General features: G+C 40.7%; 1 protein-coding gene across 1 annotated transcript in view; it reads left to right on the top strand.

Moving 5' to 3' along the window:
- Positions 1 to 27045, top strand: part of LOC135479197 (propionyl-CoA carboxylase alpha chain, mitochondrial-like) — a 33158-nt gene extending 6113 nt beyond the window's left edge. Inside the window, exons 5-23 of the mRNA XM_064758982.1 lie at positions 1591 to 1644; positions 2597 to 2765; positions 4522 to 4600; positions 6408 to 6510; positions 7018 to 7112; positions 7423 to 7505; positions 8299 to 8436; positions 8805 to 8878; positions 12419 to 12493; positions 13421 to 13489; positions 13697 to 13772; positions 14978 to 15088; positions 16661 to 16763; positions 18426 to 18534; positions 20325 to 20423; positions 22346 to 22399; positions 23301 to 23441; positions 24279 to 24356; positions 24800 to 27045. Coding sequence (XP_064615052.1) covers positions 1591 to 1644; positions 2597 to 2765; positions 4522 to 4600; positions 6408 to 6510; positions 7018 to 7112; positions 7423 to 7505; positions 8299 to 8436; positions 8805 to 8878; positions 12419 to 12493; positions 13421 to 13489; positions 13697 to 13772; positions 14978 to 15088; positions 16661 to 16763; positions 18426 to 18534; positions 20325 to 20423; positions 22346 to 22399; positions 23301 to 23441; positions 24279 to 24356; positions 24800 to 24868 — 1779 coding nt within the window. The 3' untranslated portion in view covers positions 24869 to 27045. The remainder of the gene's footprint in view (positions 1 to 1590; positions 1645 to 2596; positions 2766 to 4521; positions 4601 to 6407; positions 6511 to 7017; positions 7113 to 7422; positions 7506 to 8298; positions 8437 to 8804; positions 8879 to 12418; positions 12494 to 13420; positions 13490 to 13696; positions 13773 to 14977; positions 15089 to 16660; positions 16764 to 18425; positions 18535 to 20324; positions 20424 to 22345; positions 22400 to 23300; positions 23442 to 24278; positions 24357 to 24799) is intronic.
- Positions 27046 to 27415: the final 370 nt, after the last annotated feature.

The raw sequence follows: 27415 nt of genomic DNA, 5'->3' as shown, positions 1-27415 counted from the left end.
TCTTAATCCCGGGTCACAGCCAATGCTAGTGTTTACATCAACTTGCATGATTCCAAACTTCATCAACCACCATTTTGGAATAACCTGAACCATTGCTAGGGTGGATGAAGCTTCACTTTCCATTGCTTAAATCATCTTTTTGTACAGTGGTTGATATAAGTTTCATCTCTTCATTATTTATTTATTTGATTGGTGTTTTACTCTGGACTCAAGAGTATTTCACTTATATGACGACGGCCAGCATTATGGTGGGAGGAAACCAGGCAGAGCCCGGGGAAAACCCACAACCATCCGCAGGTTGTTGGTACACTTTCCCACGTACGGCCGGAGAGGAAGCCAGCATGAGCTGAACTTGAACTCACAGCAACTGCATTGGTGAGAGGCTTCTGGGTCCTTATGCTGCGCAAGCACGCTAACCAACTGAGCCACGGAGGCCCTCCAATGATTAAAACAATGACTCCCAAACATGCTGCCTATAATCCGTAAAGTTCAGCCTATGCCCGTTAAGATAAGCAGTTTACATGTATCTGTTCATGGGCCATGCTGCTTGCAGCTGATTCAAATCAGCGAAGAATCAGATGCAAAGGAAATTAAATTTCTTCCTTTTTGATCAGGTTTTGAATTTTTTGTATCTTCCCCTAGTTAGTGAGCAAACATAAGTTTTTTTTTTATTTTTCATCTGAACCAACTATTAGTTGTCCTTAATAGTTATAATAGATTATAAGTTATCCGCAGGTTGAGAAAGGTGTTTGGGGATTAAAACCCTGGATGTGAAATTTTAACCCTGAGCCCCAGGTGTGGGTTAAAAATTTTACACCGAGGGTTTAAATTCCGATATACCCTTCTCAACGGATATGCCGATAACAATTTTGTCCCAACAACATTTATCAAATAGAAGCCAGTCTCACGTATCTGTAAAGCTAAGAAAAAGTCATGGTAGCTATGTCAACTGCATACAGCGCTGGTATTGTGGCGTGACGTCCTGACACGCCACAGAATGCGGCCTCACATAGGAAAAGGACATCAGCCGAGGTAGTGATTTAGCTGCGCAGGGTTTAAATTTAGCATCGCATATAAAAATGGCGTCATTCTGTGCAGTAATTCAGCTGTGCAGGGTGTAAATCTCATGTACCCCTTTTGGGTGTGGCCTGTAGCTCTGACGTGTATGTCAACATTTCAACCCACCTGATCAGACACTGGCAATCGAGAATCACAGATAAGGTAGGGACAAATTGTTTTCGTCACAATTTCCACCCGTTGGGTCACCTGCCCACTATGGTATTAAACTTTCACCCTTGACTTACTCATTTTGCCAGATTCTGAAAGCCCTGTTGATTTTAGAACTGTGTTTGAGGTTTGCTTGGAAGCTAGGTTGATATCCTGACTGAAAAATTGCAAGTTTCAGCAGCAAAAGTGATATTTTGTGACATTTATATACAAGTGAACTTTTCAGGCAAAATGTAATACTACATGTAAGTCTCACTGATCATAAACTTTCTTCTAACCAGAGTGTTTGACTTCGAATGTACCAGTTATGTCTGACAGTCATTAATTTGAGTTGACAGAGGTGTTTTGTCTCCACTTTTGAAGGTACATCCTGGCTATGGGTTTCTCTCAGAAAACACTGTGTTTGCTGCCAGACTGGTAGGTATTCACATTTGTGTTTTGATACTCTTCTTATTCGGATGTTCTTCAACTTTTCAGGGGTGTGTCATTCTTTCTTTTGAAATGTTTTTTAATGACTTATTGTTTACTAAGTACTAGTACACCTTCAGGGAACACATTGATATTGATACATATACATTTCTGATACATGCTTTTCTCAGTTTGGTGGACTGTTTCCTCTTAAATCTAGGTTGGCTTGAATGTGTGATTTTTGTGAAGCTTCCTTTTAATTCCGGCCTTCCAATTTGAGGCATGCTATTACACTATTACACATATTATTGCACCATTACATGTGCTGTCGCACTATTACACATGCTGTTTCACTATTACACATGCTGTTACACATGCAGTTACACTATTACACATGCTATTACAATATTACACATTTTATTACATATGCCATAAGACTATTAAATATGCAATAAGTTTATTACATATGCCACAAGACTATTAAACATGCCATAAAAGTATTAGACATGCCATAAGACTATTAGACATGCTATTACACTATTACACATGCTATTACACATGCTACTGTACTATTACACATTCTATTTCATATGTCATAAGACTATTACCTATACCATAAGACTATTACACATACCGTAAGACTATTACACATGTTATTACACTATTACACATGCTATTACACTTCTAGACATACTGTAGCACTTTTAGACATGCTACTACACTCCCACACCTCCACTCTCATGTAACAAAATTTAGGTGTGCTAATAACTCAATTCTGATATAAGCAAGAATCTGGGGAGTCTGAATAGAGGTGTGCAAATCGCACCCTTCGTCTTCTGCAAGGGGTGTGGCAATTACGTAGCTGCTCTAAAACAAAAATGAAGGTCTGTTTATTTATGACTTAAGGAAACCAAAAACAGTCAAACAAAACTAAATTTATCATCTCATCTCTGCTTACCAGGCTGAGGTTGGTGTGGAGTTTATCGGCCCCAGCAGCTCCGCTATTAATGCCATGGGGGACAAAATCGAGAGTAAACGGATCGCCACCAAAGCTAAGGTCAACATGATTCCTGGCCATGATGGGGTTGTGCAGGATGCTGAACACTGTGTGAAGCTGGCCAACGAAATAGGTGAGTTTTAGCATGTTTACAGTAGTCAGTAGGCCACGAGTAAACACATCGCCACCAAAGGTAAGGTCAGCATGATTTCTGGCCATGATGGGGTTGTGCAGGATGCTGAACACTGTGTGAAGCTGGCCAACGAAATCGGTGAGTTTTAGTGTGTTTACAGTAGTCAGTAGACCACGAGTAAACACATCGCCACCAAAGCTAAAGTCAACATGATTCCTGGCCATGATGGGGTTGTGCAGGATGCTGACCACTGTGTGAAGCTGGCCAACGAAATAGGTGAGTTTTAGCATGTTTACAGTAGTCAGTAGGCCACGAGTAAACACATCGCCACCAAAGGTAAGGTCAACATGATTCCTGGCCATGATGGGGTTGTGCAGGATGCTGAACACTGTGTGAAGCTGGCCAACGAAATAGGTGAGTTTTAGCATGTTTACAGTAGTCAGTAGGCCACGAGTAAACACATCGCCACCAAAGGTAAGGTCAGCATGATTTCTGGCCATGATGGGGTTGTGCAGGATGCTAACCACTGTGTGAAGCTGATCCGAATTGTTACTGATAGACAGACAGACAGACAGAGAAGTAAATGCAGGGAAATTCATAACCTCCTTTGGCAGAGGTAATACAGCAATCCAGTAAAACCTGATGCCGAGTCATTCTTATGTCCCCACCGTAGGAGGAATGTTTTGTGAAAGTTAATTGCAAACATTTTCTTTGGTCCATTCATAAAACTCTTTCAATCCTGTGACGATGAAGAGTCATTCTTTCTGCATACAAATATTGTGTCTGATTGTGGCAGAGAGTCCATGCTGCCAAATTATTGCCACCACTGAAATATCATGCCGAAAAGACCAGACATGACACCGTCATACTGATATTGGGCCAACCAGCAGCAGTCACATTATGCTGACACTGGGCCAACCTGTCGCATTAAACTGACACTGGGCCAACCTGTCACATTATACTGACACTGGGCCAACCTGTCGCATTAAACTGACACTGGTCCAACCTGTCACATTATACTGACACTAGGTCAACCGGTCACATTATACTGACACTAGGTCAACTGGTCACATTATACTGACACTGGGCCAACCAGCAGCACTCACATTATATTGACACTGGGCCAACCTGTCACATTATACTGACACTGGGCCAACCAGTCACATTATATTGACAGTGGGCCACCCTGTCGCATTATACTGACACTGGGCCAACCTGTCACATTATACTGACACTAGGCCAACCGGTCACATTATACTGACACTGGGCCAACCAGCAGCAGTCACATTATATTGACACTGGGCCAACCTGTCACATTATACTGACACTGGGCCAACCTGTCACATTATACTGACACTAGGCCAACCGGTCACATTATACTGACACTGGGCCAACCAGCAGCAGTCACATTATATTGACACTGGGCCAACCTGTCACATTATACTGACACTGGGCCAACCAGTCACATTATACTGACACTAGGCCAACCTGTCACATCATACTGACACTGGGCCACCCTGTCACATTATATTTACACTAGGCAAACCGGTCACATTATACTGACACAAGGCCACCCTGTCACAGTATGCTGACACACTGCCAGCCAGTCCTGTTTCCTTGCTGCAACCTTGCAGTGAACCAACATGTTCTTAAGGTCTTTGATGTGATCTGACTCGGATTCCAGGTCTTCCCAACTTCTCCTTGTGTCTAAGGCAGATGTAGCTATTCAGCATCTTGTTTCATCTCCCTATTTCAGGGTACCCTGTGATGATAAAGGCCTCTGCTGGAGGAGGTGGGAAGGGGATGAGGATTGCCTGGAATGACAAGGAGGCGAGGTGGGGCTTGTTATGTAAATTATCAGTCAAATTGTCAGTCATATAGATTCAACCAATCAGTGAACGCCAGTGCGTCTAGTGGTTGGGCTTGTCATGGAAATTACATGTAGCTGTTTGTCAGATTATGTACATGTAGGTCCAACCAATCAGTGAACACCAATGTAACTAATGGTGGGCTTGTCATCTATATTAACTGTCATTCAGATATATCTAACAAATCAGTGAACACCAGTGTGACTAATGGTGGGGCTTGTCATGTAAATTAGCTGTCATTCAGAGAAATCAAACCAATCAGTGAACACCAGTGTGACTAATGGTGGGGCTTGTCATGTATATTAACTGTCATTCAGATATATCTAACAAATCAGTGAACCCCAGTGTGACTAATGGTGGGGCTTGTCATGTAAATTAGCTGTCATTCAGAGAAATCAAACCAATCAGTGAACACCAGTGTGACTAATGGTGGGGCTTGTCATGTAAATTAGCTGTCATTCAGAGAAATCAAACCAATCAGTGAACCCCAGTGTGACTAATGGTGGGGCTTGTCATGTATATTAACTGTCATTCAGATATATCTAACAAATCAGTGAACCCCAGTGTGACTAATGGTGGAGCTTGTCATGTAAATTAGCTGTCATTCAGAGAAATCAAACCAATCAGTGAACACCATTGTGACTAATGGTGGGGCTTGTCATGTAAATTAGCTGTCATTCAGAGAGATCCAACCAATCAGTGAACCCCAGTGTGACTAATGGTGGGGCTTGTCATGTAAATTAGCTGTCATTCAAAGAGATCAAACCAATCAGTGAACCCCAGTGTGACTAATGGTGGGACTTGTCATGTAAATTAGCTGTCATTCAGAGAAATCAAACCAATCAGTGAACACCATTGTGACTAATGGTGGGGCTTCTCATGTAAATTAGCTGTCATTCAGAGAAATCAAACCAATCAGTGAACACCATTGTGACTAATGGTGGGGCTTGTCATGTAAATTAGCTGTCATTCAGAGAAATCAAACCAATCAGTGAACCCCGGTGTGACTAATGGTGGGGCTTGTCATGTATATTAACTGTCATTCAGATATATCTAACAAATCAGTGAACCCCAGTGTGACTAATGGTGGGGCTTGTCATGTAAATTAGCTGTCATTCAGAGAAATCAAACCAATCAGTGAACACCATTGTGACTAATGGTGGGGCTTGTCATGTAAATTAGCTGTCATTCAGAGAGATCAAACCAATCAGTGAACCCCAGTGTGACTAATGGTGGGGCTTGTCATGTAAATTAGCTGTCATTCAAAGAGATCAAACCAATCAGTGAACCCCGGTGTGACTAATGGTGGGGCTTGTCATGTAAATTAGCTGTCATTCAGAGAAATCAAACCAATCAGTGAACACCATTGTGACTAATGGTGGGGCTTGTCATGTAAATTAGCTGTCATTCAGAGAAATCAAACCAATCAGTGAATTCCAGTGTGACTAATGGTGGGGCTTGTCGTGTATATTACCTGTCAATCAGATATATCTAACAAATCAGTGAACACGAGTCTATCACATATTTAATGAACCATTGAAGAGAGTTGATGAGACTATGGTGTAAGTAGCTTTCATTCAAATTGTCTGTATATATATACATATTATTATATATTATTATTTATATTATTAAAGAAGTAGCCAATCAAAAATCAGTAATTTGACTGGGGGTCTGTTTTGTAATTTAAATCATTCAATCATGCAAGGCTCGCGTCATGCCTTTTGAGTCTGAGTAGTAGGGGCACATAATAGAGTCATATTCTTACCGTTTCTAGGAGCGCTTTCCGACTGTCGTCACAAGAAGCAAAGTCGAGCTTTGGAGATGATCGTATGTTGATTGAGAAGTACATTGATAATCCCAGGCATATTGAAATGCAGGTAACTTTCTTAACGTTTGGTTTCTTGCTTTGAGAAGCGCTATATTGACATGAAAGTCTTTCTTCTGTTTTTCTGTTGGATAAGAATAACGCGTCTACATTGTGCATTCTCTCTCCAAGGGAAGTTACTCTTGTTCTATTGAACAATGCACATGTACGTGCGAGCTACAGCTGTCTACTTGGCGAAACAGTCAAGCCAACAATTACCGTACACTTTTTGAATACTGTGATGTACTTAATTTTCGCGTGGAACTAATTTTCACGGATTTCGCGGTCAATAAGTTGCTCTTTTATGTGCTAAAAGGTTGAGGAATTAGCATCATGGTGTTTGATGTTAGTTTGTGTTCCGATAGATACTGTATACACCCTGTGACCCAGACCCTGTGGGCGTTGTCAGAGGTCATGGGGTAAAATCCTACATGTCCTACAGAAGCAGTGAATAAATCCCCAGCGGCCTGTCAAGGGCTTAACTAAATAGAAACAATGAGTTCAATGCCTTGCTGAACAGGTCCTGTGTGACAAGCATGGAAATGCTCTGTACCTGAATGAGAGAGAGTGTTCTATTCAGCGGAGGAACCAGAAGGTCATTGAAGAGGCACCCAGGTAAGGGCAGATAACTTTCTCAGGTCATTTTTCATATAAAAAAAAAAATTCTTGGGTAAGGTTTTAATCATTATTCTAATGAAATAAATAGAAAAAACATCACCAAAAAGTGTTTTATTTGATGTCACATCATAGCCCAAATGTTTTTATGACAGTTCATCATTCACTGAGAAGATGTTTTGCATAATAAATCTTTGTGATGTTCAATAACCAGTCCAGGACTTTTCAGAACTAGATCAGCTCTTTAAGTAAACAATATTTTTTTAAATTTTTTTTTATGCTTTTAATGATTACTTTTGTGTCTTTGAAGTGTGTTTGTTGACCCTGAGATGCGTAAAAAGATGGGGAATCAGGCTGTGACTTTGGCAAAAGCTGTGGGCTACGACTCTGCAGGTAAATTGTGGTTGTGTATTTGGATGAATTTACTAAATGCTTTGTTCTGATATTCTAGTATGCAGTAAGTATAGATTGCCTCAGCTAAGATCGTTAAACCACAACCAAAGAAGTCACCAGTTCAAATCCTCCAAATGCAAAATAACCTTTTTCATTCTAGTATGCAGTAAGTGTAGATTGCCTCAGCTAAGATCGTTAAACCACAACCAAAGAAGTCGCCAGTTCTAATCCACCAAATGCAAAATAACCTTTTTCATTCTAGTATGCAGTAAGTGTAGATTGCCTCAGCTAAGATCGTTAAACCACAACCAAAGAAGTCGCCAGTTCTAATCCACCAAATGCAAAATAACCTTTTTCATTCTAGTATGCAGTAAGTATAGATTGCCTCAGCTAAGATCGTTAAACCACAACCAAAGAAGTCGCCGGTTCTAATCCACCAAATGCAATATAACCTTTTTCATTCTAGTATGCAGTAAGTATAGATTGCCTCAGCTAAGATCATTAAACCACAACCAAAGAAGTCGCCATTTCTAATCCACCAAATGCAAAATAACCTTTTTCATTCTAGTATGCAGTAAGTATAGATGGCCTGAGCTCAGATAGTTAAACCACAACCAAAGAAGTCACCAGTTCAAATCCACCAAATGCAAAATAACCTTTTTCATTCTAGTATGCAGTAAGTGTAGATTGCCTCAGCTAAGATCGTTAAACCACAACCAAAGAAGTCACCAGTTCAAATCCAACATTTACAGTTTGTTGTCACACAAATGTCTTCCATATTTTATTGTTACAGGCACAGTGGAGTTTTTGGTAGATTCTAAGAAGAATTTCTACTTTCTGGAAATGAACACCAGACTTCAAGTGGAGCATCCAATAACAGAATGTATCACTGGTATTGACATTGTTCATCAGATGATTCGTGTGGCCAAAGGTGAGATTTTGTCATCGAGGTCTTTTGTCATTGATTTATTTATTTATGTATTTGATCAGTGTTTTACGTTGTACTCAAGAATGTTTCATGCATACAACAGCGGGCAGCATTAAGGTTGGAGTAAATCTCGGCACAGCCCGGGGGGAAATCCACAACCATCTTCAAGTTTGCTGACAACCCTTCCCATGTATGGCCGGAGAGGAACCCATAATGAGCTGGACTTGAACTCACAGCAACTGCATTGGTTGGCCGTGGTGGGTGTGGGCTGGTGAGTGGGGTAAGGGATGGAAAGAAGACTTGAATAATCCTCACCGATCTTTTCTTCACAACCTGCTGAGGTATAGCCATTTTCACATCCTGTATTTCAGGCCACAAGTTGGTGCACAGTCAGACTGACATCCCGGTGGAAGGCTGGGGCCTGGAGTGCCGTGTCTATGCTGAGGTATGAATCCTTAACATCAGGGCCAAGCACTGGCTTGGATTTATTTAATTATTTCATTGGTGTTTTACGCCATACTCATGCATATTTCACTTAAACAACAACAGCTGGCATCATGGTGGAAGAAAACAGGGCATACCGCAGGTTGCTGGAAGACTGTAGCGTGCATGACTGGAGAGGAAGCCAGCATGAGCTGGAATTAAACTCTCAGAGATTGCATTGGTGAGAGGCTCCTGGGTCATGATGCTGCTCAAGGATGCTAACAGCTTGGCAACAATGGCCCTTTTAGATACTTAAAGTTCTAGCATCCTGTGACAATCATTTATTTATTTGATTGGTGTTTTACGCCGTACTCAAGAATATTACACCATACAGCGATGGCCAGCATTATGGTGGGTGGAAACCCACGAGCATCTGCAGGTTGCTGGCAGACCTTCCCATGTACAGCTGGAGAGGAAGCCAGCCTGAGCTGGACTTGAACTCATAGCAACTGCATTGGTGAGAGGCTCCTGGGTCATTACGCTGCGCTAGCGCGCTAACCAACTTAGCTAGGGAGGTCCCCCCTGTGACCATCAAGCCCTTGACCAATGAGCTTATGTGTTCACAGGTAAAGGGGGCTCACTCATATAAAATATTAAGCACTGTGTTGTAGACACCACTCAATCAGTCAGTCAGTCAAAATCGATTGCTTCAGTCAAAGTCGAGAGCTTGGGATCAAACCTGGGGCAGGTCTTATCAAATATTTTAAAAATGGTACTTGGTGCTCAGCAATGAGTTGTTAGATCAAGGAAACATCACTGGTTTGGCCCGGTGTTGGGATAATGTGACTGGATGGGGTGTCATGTCTGGTGTCTTCAGCATGATACTTCAGTGGACTCACCCTGCCACAAGACACATTACATGTACACACACCTAATGGCTTCACATCATCATACCAAAATATTAACTCATGTTTTAGTTGTACGAGATTTTTTTTTTTCCTTTGTCCTCTTTTAATACATTTTCCTTAAAATGTTCTGTAAGATTTTGTACCAAGAGTATTGTTTTCAGTCAGTATTTGAAACCCTCATGTATAAAACTTCATACCCATCTTACTTTATTGAACGGAAGGTTCGTATTCCCTGAATATTAATCCTTGTATAGTAACGCCAAAGAAGTTAGTTAGGAATGTCAGTTGTTTATTTCGTTTGCCCTGAGTCCATAATGTCCTCAGGGACAACCATGCAGATGAAACAGTACAATGCAGTAACTAGAGAAGATATCTGTCCTACAACAACAACAACAACAACAAGGGCATGTATAATGGGGAATAAAACATGATTCAGTAAACAAGGATAAATAAATAACGACATAAAAAATAACGACCAGTCATCTGTTATCTCATCCCAGAATCCCACACGCAAAGATTTGTTGTGATAACTGACATTCATTCTCATCCCCTGTACAGATTGCTCACAATACCTGCCCTGCTAAACTAATAAAACAATAACCAAGATGTAAGTGATGGACCAATCGTGTCACATTCACTGCAGACCATGGACATGTGTGAGGTGATTCTTGGCCATAGATCTGGATAGATTGCATACTTGACTATAATATTGTTTGGATAGTGTATGTCTCATGCAACAGTCATTACTCTTACAAAGGAACACAATGCATTTGCGTATTAGAGGCTTCCAGTACTGCACAGGTCACTTTCCATTCCCAATCATTTAGTGTAATAAATATATGTAAGAAAAATATACATGTATTGTGCAAAATTTAATACGACATTCATGGATATGGCTTACAGCAGCTTTTTATGGCTGCGGCTTACAGCAGCGTGTTATGGCTGCGGCTTACAGCTGCTCGTTTTTCCTGCTGCTTACAGCAGCTCATTATGGCTGTGGCTTACAGCAGCTCGTTATGGCTGCTGCTTACAGCAGCTCGTTATGACTGCAGCTCGTTATGGCTGCGGCTTAAAGCAGCTTGTTATGGCTGCGGCTTAAAGCAGCTTGTTATGGCTGCGGCTTACAGCAGCTCGTTATGGCTGCTGCTTACAGCAGCTCGTTATGGCTGCGGCTTACAGCAGCTCGTTATGGTTGCTGCTTACAACAGCTCATTATGGCTGCTGCTTACAACAGCTCATTATGGCTGCGGCTTACAACAGCTCATTATGGCTGCTGCTTACAACAGCTCATTATGGCTGCGGCTTACAGCAGCTCGTTATGGCTGCTGCTTACAGCAGCTCGTTATGGCTGCGGCTTACAGCAGCTCGTTATGGTTGCTGCTTACAACAGCTCATTATGGCTGCTGCTTACAACAGCTCATTATGGCTGCGGCTTACAACAGCTCATTATGGCTGCGGCTTACAACAGCTCATTATGGCTGCTGCTTAAAACAGCTCATTATGGCTGTGGCTTACAACAGCTCATTATGGCTGCGGCTTACATCAGCTCGTTATGGCTGCGGCTTACAACAGCTCATTATGGCTGCGGCTTACAACAGCTCATTATGGCTGCGGCTTACAACAGCTCATTATGGCTGCTGCTTACATCAGCTCATTATGGCTGCTGCTTACAACAGCTCATTATGGCTGCTGCTTACAACAGCTCATTATGGCTGTGGCTTACAACAGCTCATTATGGCTGCTGCTTACAACAGCTCATTATGGCTGTGGCTTACAACAGCTCATTTTGGCTGCTGCTTACAACAGCTCATTATGGCTGCTGCTTACAACAGCTCATTATGGCTGCGGCTTACAACAGCTCATTATGGCTGCGGCTTACAACAGCTCATTATGGCTGCTGCTTACATCAGCTCATTATGGCTGCTGCTTACAACAGCTCATTATGGCTGCTGCTTACAACAGCTCATTATGGCTGTGGCTTACAACAGCTCATTATGGCTGCTGCTTACAACAGCTCATTATGGCTGTGGCTTACAACAGCTCATTTTGGCTGCTGCTTACAACAGCTCATTATGGCTGCTGCTTACAACAGCTCATTATGGCTGTGGCTTTCAACAGCTCATTATGGCACGTAAAAAAAATGAACTGCTTTTCCTCATTAGGGTGCTGAACGGACGTCTGATACATTATCAGAGTCACTATGTACATACAACATATCGATATCACATAAACCACGTAAGAATTACAGTAAAACATCCCCCTCAGTTGTAAACCACCCAAGCCGCCAGTAACAGCACGGAGTTCTGCTCTCCCCAAAATTGACCTCTAAAGCAGCAAGAGCAGAACAAGGGAGGTAACCCAGCCAACACTATGTTACTCGTATGCCATTACACGTATGTAATTACAAATGTCATTATGTGTATGTCATTACACGTATGACATTGCATATATGTACAGTCTTTGATAAAGTTTTGTGGAAATAGCCCCGGAAGAAGAGACAATTATGTGGAACATGGAAGTGCATGTACCTTTTCACGAGTAAAGAAAGCTGTGTCTGGTGAAAGCAACCATAGTTCTGCTGACAAGGGCATTCCGCATCAATCAATCAGTTAAATACATCAGTTATTGTGTAAATATTTATTCTTATTTTTCAGGACCCATACAAAAATTTTGGCATGCCATCAATTGGGAGACTGTCTACCTATGTGGAGCCGACGTACATTCGGAATGTGAGATTTCCTTAAGCCATTTCTAAAAATTTTATTTTTTTTCCCATATGGATATAAGTGTAAAAATTTATTGCAGGATTTCTGGGGAGCATTTTTCTGTTTACTTTGATCCATATATTAAGAAGGTAAATTTCTCACTTATCACAACATGTTACTAAGTTCCAGTGGTACCTGGGGCGGTCACTGACACATTCAGATAAAGCTTTTTTCAGTGGTTTCTCCGGGCTCTGCTGATTTCTCTGGTTTTTCTGGACTGTGCTGGTTTCTCCCGGCTTTGCTGATTTCTCTGGACTGTACTGGTTTCTCCGGGCTTTGCTGATTTCTCTGGACTGTGCTGGTTTCTCCAGGCTTTGCTGATTTCTCTGGACTGTGCTGGTTTCTCCGGGCTCTGCTGATTTCTCTGGACTGTGCTGGTTTCTCCAGGCTCTACTGATTTCTCTGGACGCTGCTGGTTTCTCCGGTCTCTGCAGATTTCTCTGGTTTCTCCAGGCTCTGCTGGTTTCTCCGAGCTCTGCTGATTTCTCTGGACTGTACTGGTTTCTCCGGGCTTTGCTGATTTCTCTGGACTGTGCTGGTTTCTCCGGGCTCTGCTGATTTCTCTGGACTGTGCTGGTTTCTCCAGGCTCTACTGATTTCTCCGGGCTCTGCTGGTTTCCTTCAGCCATAAGCCTGACCATAGTGACACATTCTTAAACACAGAGTTAAAACCACAGTCAGATAAATGAATAAATTTAGGATGTAACTACGAAGCTACAAAGATTTACATAAAGGAAATCATTTGAGGTTAACAGAAGCTCCAGTTTGAAATAGTCCCAGATAACAAAACCCACATTTTTCAATTGTTTTTGTTTTACAATGAATCTCCCTTTGGGAGCTCAGCCAACATGGGATTACAGACAGAATTACATTTGTACTTGTCTTGGCCAGGTTCGATGTGACAGTGGTATTCGTGAGGGAAGCGAAATCAGCATTTACTATGACCCCATGATATGTAAGGTATGTGAATGCATTTTGCCTCTTCTTGAAGCTTTCGAAACTTCAACTTTTGCCCATTTTTTTGTTTAAATAATGAGAGAGTAAGTGTCTTTGTCATTCTTTACTATTTTGGGGGTAAATTTTTGGGTTTCATGTATGCAAATTTCACAATGGTTTAAAACCTTTTAAAGTTTTCTACATTTTTGCAAGTGTGTTTTTCCCCGACAGTTGGTAACGTATGGAGATACCAGAGATGAAGCCTTGGCAACAATGACTGCCGCTCTCGACTCTTATGTCATTAGAGGTAAAAAAGTGTTCATGTTGGAAAATCTTACTTTATGTGTTCTCATGTATTTCTCGTTGATTTTGTTAATTATTCTTTGCGTGCTGTAATCATTTTGTCCTTTATTCACTAATTCACGGCTGTAAAACTCGTAGTCTCCAGGCAATGCATATTTTCTGATTTTCGGTGTACAGTTTTGCCCAGACTTGATTTACAAGTCAACGGCAACAGATAAGATTATTGTTTAGCCTTTCTCCAGCAAAAATCACATGATTGATGGGTAGACACGTGTAAATTTCAAGTCCTGTGAATGTAAGTGGCTTGTATCTACACCAATTTATAAAAGCAATTTGTATGACTAAAATTTCAACCGGGGGGATTTGATTAAGTATTAAGCAAATTAAGTATTTATGTTTACAAAAAATAGTTGGAAGTTGACGGTATTTCAAATTAAGGCACTGGTTAGTCACGCTTAATTTTCACAGAGTTTTCTCCCAAATTTCCATTTATCACGAAAAACAATAATAAAACAATCAACCTGTTGCGAATTGCATGTACTAAAATCATTATGACTAAACCTGAGGAAAACATGAACTGTTGGTGGTAGGAGCATGGACTGACTGCTCAGTGAAGCGTGAACTGTTGGTGGTAGGAGCATGGACTGACTGCTCAGTGAAGCGTGAACTGTTGGTGGTAGGAGCATGGACTGACTGCTCAGTGAAGTGTGAACTGTTGGTGGTAGGAGCATGGACTGACTGCTCAGTGAAGCGTGAACTGTTGGTGGTAGGAGCATGGACTAACTGCTCAGTGAAGCCTGAGCCTCTTTATTACATTTTTGAACTGTCATTATAATCCCCTGAGCGCCCCTGATGTTCTCCTGCGATGCTCAGTCAGTAACAACCACAATCGATGCATTGAATCCTGGGATACACTTTACAAATCCAGGGACGAAACTTTAGGTCGTTTACGGTACTGACACTTCGACTCGCCTGTGTTGAATGATGTTTCCACAGCCAAGATGTCTCCATATGATTGTGTAGCTTTGTATTTATTGTTATTAGTATAAAACCAAGAATATAAAACTATAAATATAAAACCAAGAACATAAAACTATAAATATAAAACCAAAGAATTTTGTGGAATTTTACAACAACTAATGATGTAATTATTTATACACGGTTTTCTAGATTGCTTTACTATTATTTATGTTGTTTCCCCATCCGTAGGCGTCACCTACAACATTCCACTGCTACGAGACATTATCACGGAGCCGAAGTTTGTCTCGGGGGATATAACCACTAAGTATTTGACTGAGGTCTATCCAGATGGATTTCAAGGTAAGTAAGGATGTGAATGTTTAATCAGGGTTTGAAATGAAGGCTATATGGGTGCCCATGTTTATCCACCTTTTAGTCAGTCAGTACATCCAGAAATTCCAAAGGGGCACTCAGTGTACACCCAGACTAAATGTTGCTCATTTCGAACCTTCATTGATGCCGAGTTTTAACTGTTTTGGTGGTTCTTATCTGATTTTTAAACACCTCCGAACATTTATGTTTCATTTTTGATGTTCTCACCAACATATCGAAAACCTTGTTCTCACCACGATATGGCTGCCATAAGTGAGAAGATATGTCGGCAACCTGCGGATGGTTGTGGGTTTTTCCTGGGCTCTGCTCGGTTTCCACCCACCATAGTGCTGGCCGTCGTCGTATAAGTGAAATATTCTTGAGTACGGCGTAAAACACCAATCAAATAAATAAATAAATAAACGATATGGCTGAAATATTGCTGATGTGGCGTTAAGCCATAATCATGCGTTCATTCTGTTGATGGTCAGCACTCCAAAACGTTACAGTCAGTACGTACATCTAGCAATTGGTGAGAAAGTTTATTGTAATCGCTGTGAGTTGTTTCAGTTTTCATCATACTCACTATTACTATTTAAGCATAAAAAATCCATGCATGTGAATGGCAGTATTTGATTCCCTCTTTGGAGTGTAGTTGTAAATGTACTGAAACTCTGTGGATGTCTATAAAAATGGCTCAGTGGAATCTGTCATGGGGTTGAAAGTACTCAGTGGGGGTTCAAGCATATTCTGAAGGCATAATTCTGTGTAGACTTTTTATGAAGCCCGAAATTGGCCAATCCGATCAATGGAGTTTTGTGCCTTAATTTAAAATGTACATAAGAGGCACTAACAGTTGCTCTTCCATATGTGACAAGGTTGAGGAATGAGGATAGCTCATTAATTAATGGTGGTGCTTTGCAATGTTTTCAATGCAGCCAGGGGGCTCAGTTCGTTAGCACGCTAGCACAGCTTAATGACCCAGGTGCCTCTCACCAATGCGGTCGCTGTGAGTTCAAGTCCAGTTCACGCTGACTTCATCTTGACCATACGTTAGAAGGTCTGCCAGCAACCTGGGGATCGAAGTGAAATATTCTTGAGTACGGCATAAAATACCAATCAAGTAAATGAATAAATTGATGCAGCCACAAAGTTTTAGTGTTAATCTGCTTCAACTCCTGCACATTGGTGACAGCTATGGTCGTTTTGCAGAAGAGAAATCTTTAAACAACAGAGGGCTTTGGTAGCCTCATGGTTAGAGTGTCCACCTCAATCACTGGGGATCAAAGCTCGGTTGTGTCATACCAAAAACTTTAAAAATAGTACTTGCTGACACATCGCTTGGCGCTCAGCACTGAGAGCCTAGAGCAAAGAAACCAGGCCTGTTGTCCATTTGATGTGGGATGTCTGGTGTTTTTGGCATGTTAATGTTGTGGCAGAATAACTTTAGCAGCACGGACTCAACCTGCCACAGAAAGACCCACTACATGTGCACACATCTAGAGACTCCTCCTCATTATATGACTGTAAAACCCCAAGTTTTTGTATCTCACTACACAGGTAAGCAGTTGACCCAACCCGAGACTCACGAGTTAATGGCCGTGGCATGCACAGTGTATGCCAAGAATGAGCTTAGATCACGACAGTACCTGAACGTGTCAAGGTAAGACAGTAACATATACACACTGCTGTAATGCTTAGGTCAGGACAGTACCTGAACATGTCAAGGTAAGACAGTAACATACACACACTGCTGTAATGCTTAGGTCACGACAGTACCTGAACATGTCAAGGTAAGACAGTAACATATACACACACTGCTGTGATGCTTAGGTCACGACAGTACCTAAACGTGTCAAGGTAAGACAGTAACATATACACACACTGCTGTAATGCTTAGGTCACGACAGTACCTGAACGTGTCAAGGTAAGACAGTAACATATACACACACTGCTGTAATGCTTAGGTCACGACAGTACCTGAACATGTCATGGTAAGACAGTAACATATACACACACTGCTGTAATGTTTAGGTCACGACAATACCTGAACGTGTCAAGGTAAGACAGGTAATACACACACACTGCTGTAATTGAGGCCTTCCTGAAACATTCTTTCTATTTTTCTTTAGAAAAGGGGATCTTTTTGGGATTCTTTATTTTTTCATACCTAAATTTTTTCTTTGATGAAAAAGATATGAATTGTAAAGAAGACAGAGAGAGAGAGAGAAAAACAACTTCTGTTTTGGAATATTTTTACACTATGGTCACCCCCAAAATGGTGTGTTGTGTATGTGCGGGACACAATGGCCAGGGACGTGGAAGGAGGACGGGTTACTCCAAGCAGTTTGTGCAACCCATATACTGTAAAGTACTTAATATTCGCTGGAATTTATTTTCACAGATTTTCTCAAAAAATATGTTCATGGGAATTAATTTTGGCATATTTAATAGAATAATGAAAAAAAAAATCTTTAAATTTTTCCAAGTTGTAATATGTCCAAAATCATTCAAGCACGTCAAACAGGTATTATCATGACTGGTTTTAATCAGATGGTCAGAAACTACAAACATTGCCATAGCTGTCAAACGGTCATTCTTTGTTGTTGTACACACTTCACAGTTTGTTAGAAGCTCACTCATTGGACCACAGGAGAGACACAGCCAATGGGATAGCGTGTATCAGAGCAACATTCATTAGAAGCCAGCACGTGATGGTTATATACTCTTCTTTCTCTTTACTGATGTAGTGAAGACTAATCAAACTAAAGACGAATAAACTCCCACTTTGTTTTATACCCACCAAGCACCAGAGTTTGTATACATTTAAGCCATAATTTCCCTTCCCTGCTGTTCAAACATTCGGCTTGCTCATCAGACTTTCTTAGCGCAATTCCCAACAGCTTTCAAAAAATTTCAGTTCATTATTACTACTAGCTGTAGTATATGATTCAATACTGGATATTTTTCGCTGGAATTAATTTTTGTGGTAAATTGTTGACCGCAAAATCTGCGAAATTTTGTTAAAAGCGGAAATAAAGTACTTCACAGTACCTTATTTACCCTATATGACCCAAATTTCACTCACAAAAGTGCATTTTCAGAGGCAAATAAATGTCACAGAATATAATTTTTGGTGGTGAAAATGACAATTTTCCAGTAGAATATCATCCCATGTTCCAAGCAAACCTAAAAACACCTTTCTAAAATTAGTTAGTGGACAAAATTTATGTTCATTTCGGGGAATTGAAACATTCTAAGATGCACAGCATTAAATACCAGTCAGAGAAATAAATAAATTGTTTTTGCTGTTGTTGTTGTTTAGACTGCAGCCTGACCCGAGCTTGCCACAGGAATGGGACCTTCAGGTGACCTTGGGAGATCAAAAACTCAACGGCATTCTCCGTTATCGACCTGAAAGCCACCAGTTTGAGGTGAGGTGACAAACAGGAAGTCACTCAGGCCAGTTTATCTTTGCCTTTTTATAGGCAATAGGTAAAATAGTGGTCACAAAATATGGTAGTTTCTTTTTACCACAAAAAAGCAAGAAAAACATGTTTATCATACATGTAGTATGTATTTGAAATAATTGCCTACATGAATAGTTTCAAATCAGTATTTCGGGAAACAGATGATATCATCTACATTGTCTGTCCCCAAACTTGCACATGTTGGAGAAGAAAAACTAACAAAGAAACAAACAAAGGTGTAGCGCTAAAACAACATGCCAGTGTTCAGGCTGTTATTTCTAGCCTATGTGGTGTCACTTATGGTGAACTGAACGGTGTCTATGCATTGATATGTATAACCAACTTACTTAGAAAGCCTACTTTCTTCGTAGCTACATGGGAAGGTGTGTCTGCAACCTGCAGATGGTCGTGGGTTTCCCCCGGGTTCTGCCTAGTTTCCTCCCACCATAATGTTAGCCGCCATTGTATGAGTGAAATATTCTTGAGTACGGCATAAAACACCAATCAAATGAAATCTTCGTAGCTATCAGTGGATTGTATGCTCACTATATAACATCTAAATGTATATGTGCCAAATGTAGTGAATCAACCTGTGGATAGTATTGGAAGCCACGGATGTCCTGTGGTTTTTAACAATGATAAAGGATTTACAGGATATATACAGTACATATATTTTTACACAGCGATTTTCATATTTGCATCCATAACAGTTTTCTGTTACGTGACGTCCACATTGGGGCAAATTGCAGCTTTTCCCAATTTATTCACAATTTGCGTCAAAAGTATGTATCTCAAGAAAAAAACAGTCCGGATTCATGATCAGGATGTCAAACCACGTACGTTAACAGGTTAAGAATCCTCAAATTCAAATTTTTCGTTTTCACATGAAATCAGTTCCGCTGTTACAACCTAATTTGCATAAACATTGCATTCTTTCTCCTTCCAAATAACATTCTGGGAACATTTAATATGTGTGCTAAATTTGATGAGACGTGATTGTGGAGAAAAATGACTCTCCAGTGTCTTCACTTGAACCCACTGTGGCTACCAGGTCACTTGACAGAGGACACAAAGTTTTACTCGCATGAGCACATCTTCGGTTCTACCACATAGCTAAGTTTCATGAATTTCTGTTTAGCCTTTTTAGCTGTAGAAGCATTTAACTTTTAAAAAATGTGAAAATCACTTCTGGTTTTGCAATATTGTATTTTTGGAATCAGCGTCCAAAACAGACTGCATCAGATAGGAGTTTTTGCTGAACGACATCTGTAGAAGTTTAGAAGTTATTAGCATAATACGAATTTGTTTTTGGTCACATGACATTTCCACCTAGTAGTGAGCTTGTACAATTTACAACCGAGAAATTCCACACGAACAAACTCAACATGCCAAGGCTTTATGCAAGGGAAGTTTCAATTTCAACTCAATTGCATTAGTTGTCCTGGAGATGAAGATTTTGGTTGGTCTCTCACAAAATCCATTATGGCCGTCAAGTCACACGGCCAAATGTTTCCAAAAGCTAAAAAGCACAAACATCAGCACAACTCAAGCAAGTGTGAAACGTTGGGGAATTTAATGGTCAGTATGCCTCGCTAGTGACATAAGAGACATAGTGTTTACGGACCAGTAATAGTTTCAAGTCACACGATACAGTAAGACTGTTTTTACCTTTAACAACCAATGAGTTTGAACTCAAATCTCCTCATTTGTTTAATAAATTCAGAATTAATCACAGAATTGTTGTTCTTGATCAGCTGACATGTGATGGCGAAACAGTAACTGTGTCTGATGATTTCAACTTCTCCACACCTCTGCTGAAGGCTACAGTGAATGGTAAAGAACACATCATGCAGGTGAGTGATTTGTGGTGAAATGCCTGCCTTAACTTCTAATCACCTCTGCTGAAGGCCACCCCTGCTGAAGGCCGCAGCAACCTGCGGATGGTCGTGGGTTTCCCCCGGGCTCTGCCCGGTTTCCACCCACCATAATGCTGGCCGCCGTCGTATAAGTGAAATATTCTTGAGTACGGCGTAAAACACCAATCAAATAAATAAATAAATAAATATATGCACCTCTGCTGAAGGCCACAGTGAATGGTAAAGAACACATCATGCAGGTGAGTTCTTTGTGGTGAAATGTCTCCACACCTCTGCTGAAGGCCACAGTGAATGGTAAAGAACACATCATGCAGGTGAGGGCTTTGTGGTGAAATGTCTCCACACCTCTGCTGGAGGCTACAGTGAATGGTAAAGAACACATCATGCAGGTGAGGGCTTTGTGGTGAAATGTCTGCCTTAACTTCTACTCACCTCTGCTGAAGGCCACAGCGAATGGTAAAGAACATGTCATGCAGGTAAGTGCTTTGTGGCGAAATGTCTGCCTTAACTTATACGCACCTCTGCTGAAGGCCACAGCAAATGGTAAAGAACACATCATGCAGGTGAGTGCTTTGTGGTAACATGTCTGCCATAACACCTCTACACCTCTGCTGAAGGCCACAGTGAGTGGTAAAGAACACATCATGCAGGTGAGTAATTTGTGGTAAAATGTCTGCCTTAACTTATACGCACCTCTGCTGAAGGCCACAGTGAGTGGTAAAGAACACATCATGCAGGTGAGTGCTTTGTGGTAACATGTCTGCCTTAACTTATACGCACCTCTGCTGAAGGCCACAGTGAGTGGTAAAGAACACATCATGCAGGTGAGTGCTTTGTGGTAACATGTCTGCCATAACATCTCTACACCTCTGCTGAAGGCCACAGTGAGTGGTAAAGAACACATCATGAAGGTGAGTGCTTTGTGGTAACATGTCTGCCTTAACATCTCTACACCTTTGCTGACGGCCAGAGTGAATGGTAAAGAACACATCATGCAGGTGAGTGCTTTGTGGTAACATGTCTGCCTTAACTTATACGCACCTCTGCTGAAGGCCACAGTGAGTGGTAAAGAACACATCATGCAGGTGAGTGCTTTGTGGTAACATGTCTGCCTTAACTTATACGCACCTCTGCTGAAGGCCACAGTGAGTGGTAAAGAACACATCATGTAGGTGAGTGCTTTGTGGTAACATGTCTGCCATAACATCTCTACACCTCTGCTGAAGGCCACAGTGAGTGGTAAAGAACACATCATGAAGGTGAGTGCTTTGTGGTAACATGTCTGCCTTAACATCTCTACACCTCTGCTGAAGGCCACAGTGAGTGGTAAAGAACACATCATGCAGGTGAGTGCTTTGTGGTAACATGTCTGCCTTAACTTCTCCACACCTCTGCTGAAGGCCACAGTGAATGGTAAAAATGGTAAAGAACGTGAACGTAGCCACATGAGTGCTGTGTTCAAGTCCAAACCATGTACACATAGGAGAACCTGCCATTTGACCATGTTCCAACTGCAGTGTCTAAATGACGACGTTGCAGCTGAGTGCTTTTGTATGAGGTCCAAATAAAACCACACATATTTTATCTGACAATCTGTATGGCACGTGTCATTTAACAGTGACAAAAATATTCCAGCTGAATTTGTAGATCCTAATAATTTGATTTTGTGGCCCTCAAACAGAAAATATTCCATACATATGCAGTGTACATGCTAGATCTGCACATTTCATCAATGCTGTAACCATGTGTTAAATTTTTTTTTTCTTTTTTGTTTCCCTGGTTTCCTCTCACCTTAATGCTTGCCGCTGTTGTATAGTTGTAAATATTCTTGAGTACCGGGACGACACAAAAACACCAATCAAATATTGATCAATATTGTGTTCTCTTCTGTGTTGTAGTTATTTAAGAGAGATGGTGGTGGCAGTGTCAGTCTGCAGTACCTGGGCACAGTGGTAAGTGGTCCACTAAAACTGTCATTACAGTGAAAATTTGAGTTGTAGATTAGAGCTAAAGGACTTGAGAAATCAGTTAGGTAATGGCTCAGGGAACTGGGGAAGCAGGCCGTGGCCAAGTGGTTACAGAGATCGTCTGTCAGTTGCTACAACACAACAGGTGTGGATTCATTCTCTGTGGCAGAGAGGGTAGCATGCTAGCGCGGCACAAGGAATCGAGAGCCTCTCACCAATGCAGTTGTTGTGATATCAAGACCAGGTCATGCTGGCTTCCTCTCTGTTTGTACATGGGAAGGTCTGCCAGCAACGTACAGAGTGTTGTGGATTTCCACCAGGCTGTGCCAATAATGCTGGTCGTCTTTGTATAAGTGAATTATTCTTGGGTGGGGCGTAAAACTCCAGTTTTAATTTGCTGAGGTACTCCAGTTTTAGTTTGCTAAGGCACTCCAGTTTTAATTTGCTGAGGTACTCCAGTTTTAGTTTGCTGAGGCACTCCAGTTTTAGTTTGCTGAGGCACTCCAGTTTTAATTTGCTGAGGCACTCCAGTTTTAGTTTGCTGAGGCACTCCAGTTTTAATTTGCTGAGGCACTCCAGTTTTAATATGCTGAGGGACTCCAGTTTTAATTTGCTGAGGCACTCCAGTTTTAATTTGCTGAGGCACTCCAATTTCACTAACCTATGATGGCCATCATTCTCATGAAAATGTCTAGAGGATGGTATTTATTCAAATAAACAAATATACCTCAAAAAAAAAAATAAATAAAAAATAAGAAACTGTTGTGGAAAAGAATTCACATCATCGATGTATTGAAATTTGTTGCTGAAGCACCATTAATGTCCTCGCTGTAAAACAATTCAAAATTTATTATCACTCATTTGTGTTTTTTTCCGTGTATCACAGTATAAATTAGAAATCATTCCTTGCCTGGCTGCCGAACTGGCTAAGTACATGCCAGAGAAGACTCAGATCAGCTCAGCCAATGTAGTGTTGGCTCCCATGCCAGGCATGCTCAAGTCTGTGTCCGTCAAGGAAGGAGACTCCGTAAGTAAATGTTCATACACACATTACTCGTAAAAAAGCCAGGTTCTGTCCCCCACTTGTGTCTGTCACCCACTTGTGTCTGTCCCCCACTTGTGTCTGTTTGTCTGTCAGTTTGTCACACTTTTGTTTACATGCAATAACTGCTCCAGATATTGTCCAATTTCAAAAAAGATAAATTGAGATCCATGCTCCTTCAATTCAGAGTTTGAAAATACCCCGATCCGAGGATTGCGCATTGATAAATCCTGTCATTCTCATTGGTTGTTGATTTTTGTGCAATGGCTGCTCCAAATCATTTTATATTATCCGATGGAAATGTGGACAAAAAGAAATTGTGGAATTGTTTGGCTGATTTTCCGTGTAGTGAAAGACAAAAACAAACACGTAAACAATGAAAACTGCTGGGAAAATAAATAGATTGATCAAAACTAAAACCCTCTCATGTGCAAGTCCATGTGAGAATGTGGAGTGGCTAATTGTTTTTGTCTCGCTTTTTAATTTGATGTTAATGATAGGAATACAGAGCCAAAAGAACATGGATAAAAAAACGTCTCAGCACCCAATCTGTCAGTCATGCAATGTGTCAGTCAATCCTCTCTGTCAATCAAAACCCAGTCTGTCAATCAACACCCAATCTGTCAGTCATGCAATGTGTCAGTCAATCCTGTCTGTCAATCAAAACCCAGTCTGTCACTCACTCACTCAATGTGTCAATCACTCAATGCCCATTCTGTCAATCACTTAATGCCCATTTTGTCAATTAAATCTGTTAATCACTGCCCTATTTGTCAGTCTACACCCAACCGGTCTGCCAATGCCCAATCTCTCAATCCACAGGTGTCTGAGGGACAGGAGGTGTGTGTTCTAGAAGCCATGAAGATGCAGAACAGTCTGGTTGCTGGCAAGACAGGAAAGGTAAGGGACTGTTCCCGTATATTCTCTTCATTCTCGAAAAATTAACCCCTAAAAAAAAAACCGAATCTCTACATTCGTATTGTGGACAAATAGAAACCATTGAAATCAATTTGTGATCGATAAGGATTGAATTTGGTTCGCCACATTTTTTGCAAAGTAACAAATAACAATCAGATGTATAGATTAATAGAATGACTATCCGTAAGTTTGGATTATTCATCCTATTTACAGTGAAACTAGAAGTTTCTGATAGCTAGGACATTACAATATACAAAGATCTGCCAGAAACCTGCAGATGGTCATGGGTTTCCCCTGGGCTCTGTCTGGTTTTCTCCTACCATAATGCTGGCCTCCGTCGCATAAGTGAACTATTCCAAATAAATAAATAAATAAATTCAATGTAGAACGTCTTTGTTGTTATTTGTGGTTTACTGTTTTTGTAGGTGGCAAAAGTCAATTTTAAGATGGGCGAGACGGTGAGCGAAGATGACATTCTGGTTGAACTGGAGTAAGCTCCTTTTATAGGGGTTCCATTGAGGCCTCACCTACAGTTAACAGGACCCCCTTGCATTCAGATGTAAACCCAACCTTCAGCAGACTGGACCTCTTTGATCTGGACCATACCAAAATGTCCACAAAATTTTTATCTCCTTTTTGAGCTGAGAGTAAAATGATCCCATGGCTCTAAAGTTTGAATTGTTGCTCAGATAATTTTTGGGATTCTGTGTTGTTGTGGATGGTCTTTTAGGCAGCTTAACTTTGTTCTTGAACTTAGTGTTAAGTTTGTGTGAAGTACCGAATTTTACGCATTTGTTTGCAACAACTGATTCGAAGACTATTGAAGGTTGTCACATGTTTGCTAGGAAGGGTTTAATTTTTGTAACTTTATAAAAGTGTCTAACCAGCTCATATGAAGACAGTTTGTTTTTTGACCACACAGCCCCCCAAACCCTGTTGGTGTAAACAGTGAGAGTATTGATAACCCATTAAAATGATTAGTAAGAATTTTAGAATCAGTTGTTAATGGAATAATAGGTTGAAGTTGACTGTTTTTCAGCTCATGTTGATGCAGAAAAAGTGAACTCTCCACACCTCTAAAATGTCTTAAAACGTTTGTGTTCCCCGGGGCTCTGCTCGGTTCCCTCCCACCATATTGATGGCTGCCGGTGCATAAGTGAAATATTGTTGAGTACAGCGTAGAACGCCAATCAAATAAATAAGAAACTTTTGTGAGTTTCTGAAGAACTGGACTTATACGGGATATAATGCCGGTCCAACCAAAAACTTAGATTCTTCGAGTCATAAGGGAAGCTGAGTACTAGAATACACGACCCAAACTGAATGCCTTACCATGGGCAAAGTCTGACAGTCCGACAGTCCGACAAATCATGATAAAGCCTCATGAGAGGAAGAAAGCTTAGCCATTGACGAAGTGTTGCTGAATAGAATAGTACGAACATGAGTGAAACGAGTTGTGAGTCACAAAACAAAACTTGTAAAATGATTTAAGGATACCTCATTGCCTTATTTTGTCCAATTTATATACATTTTAAAGTTGATTTTGAAAATAAAAATCACTTGGGTTGGATTGGCCACTTTAAGGGCTTCACGAAAAGTGTAATGTTACCATTCTACACAGAATGATTTCTTCGGAATATACTTGAATAAACACCTTGCAATTATGCAAAAAGGTTGAAAAATTACAGTAATCAGAGACTTGTCTCTCTGTGGTGACATCTGTTAGAGATGAATGGTAACGCGTCAATGGAAAGAGTCTTGTACATGTAAAAACGGCGGTAAACTAGAATGATATGGAAAATTATGAATCAAATTGTTTGTATTGATTTTTCATTGATTGCCTCGTAAACCAGTTGTACGTTTTTCGTGTGAATATTTTATTTATCAGTAGCTGAAGAAACCTGACAAATCTTCGGTTGTAAAGAAAATTGAAACATGAAGAGTCCTGTATTATAAAAATAAAAGTTATTCAGAGCAAAGGATTCATGAGATGGAAAGCACGTGATAGCTCTACATATTTAACATTTGTAACAGCCGAGTTGGGAAAGGTTTCCAACTTTTGTTCCAAAGGCCTCTTTCACAATGTGAATGGCCCGTTTTTCCATTGCCTTTTTGGAAATGATATTTAGGTGATAATGCATAATTTAAATGTGATATTGGAAAAATGAAAAAGATTTTTTAAGTTTTGTGAAAGTTGGTCGTGAGTAGAACAAACACTCCTGTGTAAAAAGATATATGTAGCTGCAAGTTGTGAACAATTTGTTCAAATATTGGCGGTGTTCTTTGTAGTTTTTTCTATTCCTTAGGTTTAGAAAGCATTTCTGTTTTTCTTTTCCAAAGAAAGCATAGCGCCGTAAGAATCGTAACATATTTATTTACCTATCACTTCGAATCATATTCAGATTGTTGACAGGCATTCATGTGGTAGCAAAACGCTGTGCAGTGTTGTTGTTGTCATTTCATCATTCAGACATTTTGTAAGATACTATCATGTAGCATTCACATTTTGTTAACTATTATTCTGTAAGACGGATCAGAAGTTAGAGACCAGGTGATCTCCTTAGTACAAACTCGGATCTTGTATCCGTTGGATTTGTATCATTTTCCGCTTTCCACATAGTCTGAGTATTTCTGCGGAGCTTTCGTTATGTTATTTTGTACAACTAGGCATGAAGGTAAAGTGGCAAGACGGCCATGTTGTTTTAGACACGAAAGGGTGGTCGCGTGACTCCCCAATTTCCGATCCGTCTTACTGAATAGGGTTAAATTAACGTCGCACAGCCATTTTTTCACTTAGTAGTTACCTAAAACTATTATCGAACAGCATTAGTTACAAAAAAGTGGTCGACAACTCTGATGTGACCGTCTGCGCAGTCTAACCTTCGTGGAAGAGGTCTTTTAGGCCTACCAGTGCGGTGTGCGTCGCAAGTCTATACGTCACACGTGGGAAAGGGCCTCGATAACTTGCTCAAGGTCGTTGGTTTATACCCCAAATGACTGCAGTCCAAAAGAGAAAAATTCATCTTCAAAGATAGTAGCAG

This window comes from Liolophura sinensis, chromosome 12, assembly GCF_032854445.1.
Source record: "Liolophura sinensis isolate JHLJ2023 chromosome 12, CUHK_Ljap_v2, whole genome shotgun sequence".
NCBI lineage: Eukaryota > Metazoa > Mollusca > Polyplacophora > Chitonida > Chitonidae > Liolophura > Liolophura sinensis.
Note: the sequence above shows the minus strand (reverse complement) of the source record. Positions and strands in the feature narration are given on the sequence as shown.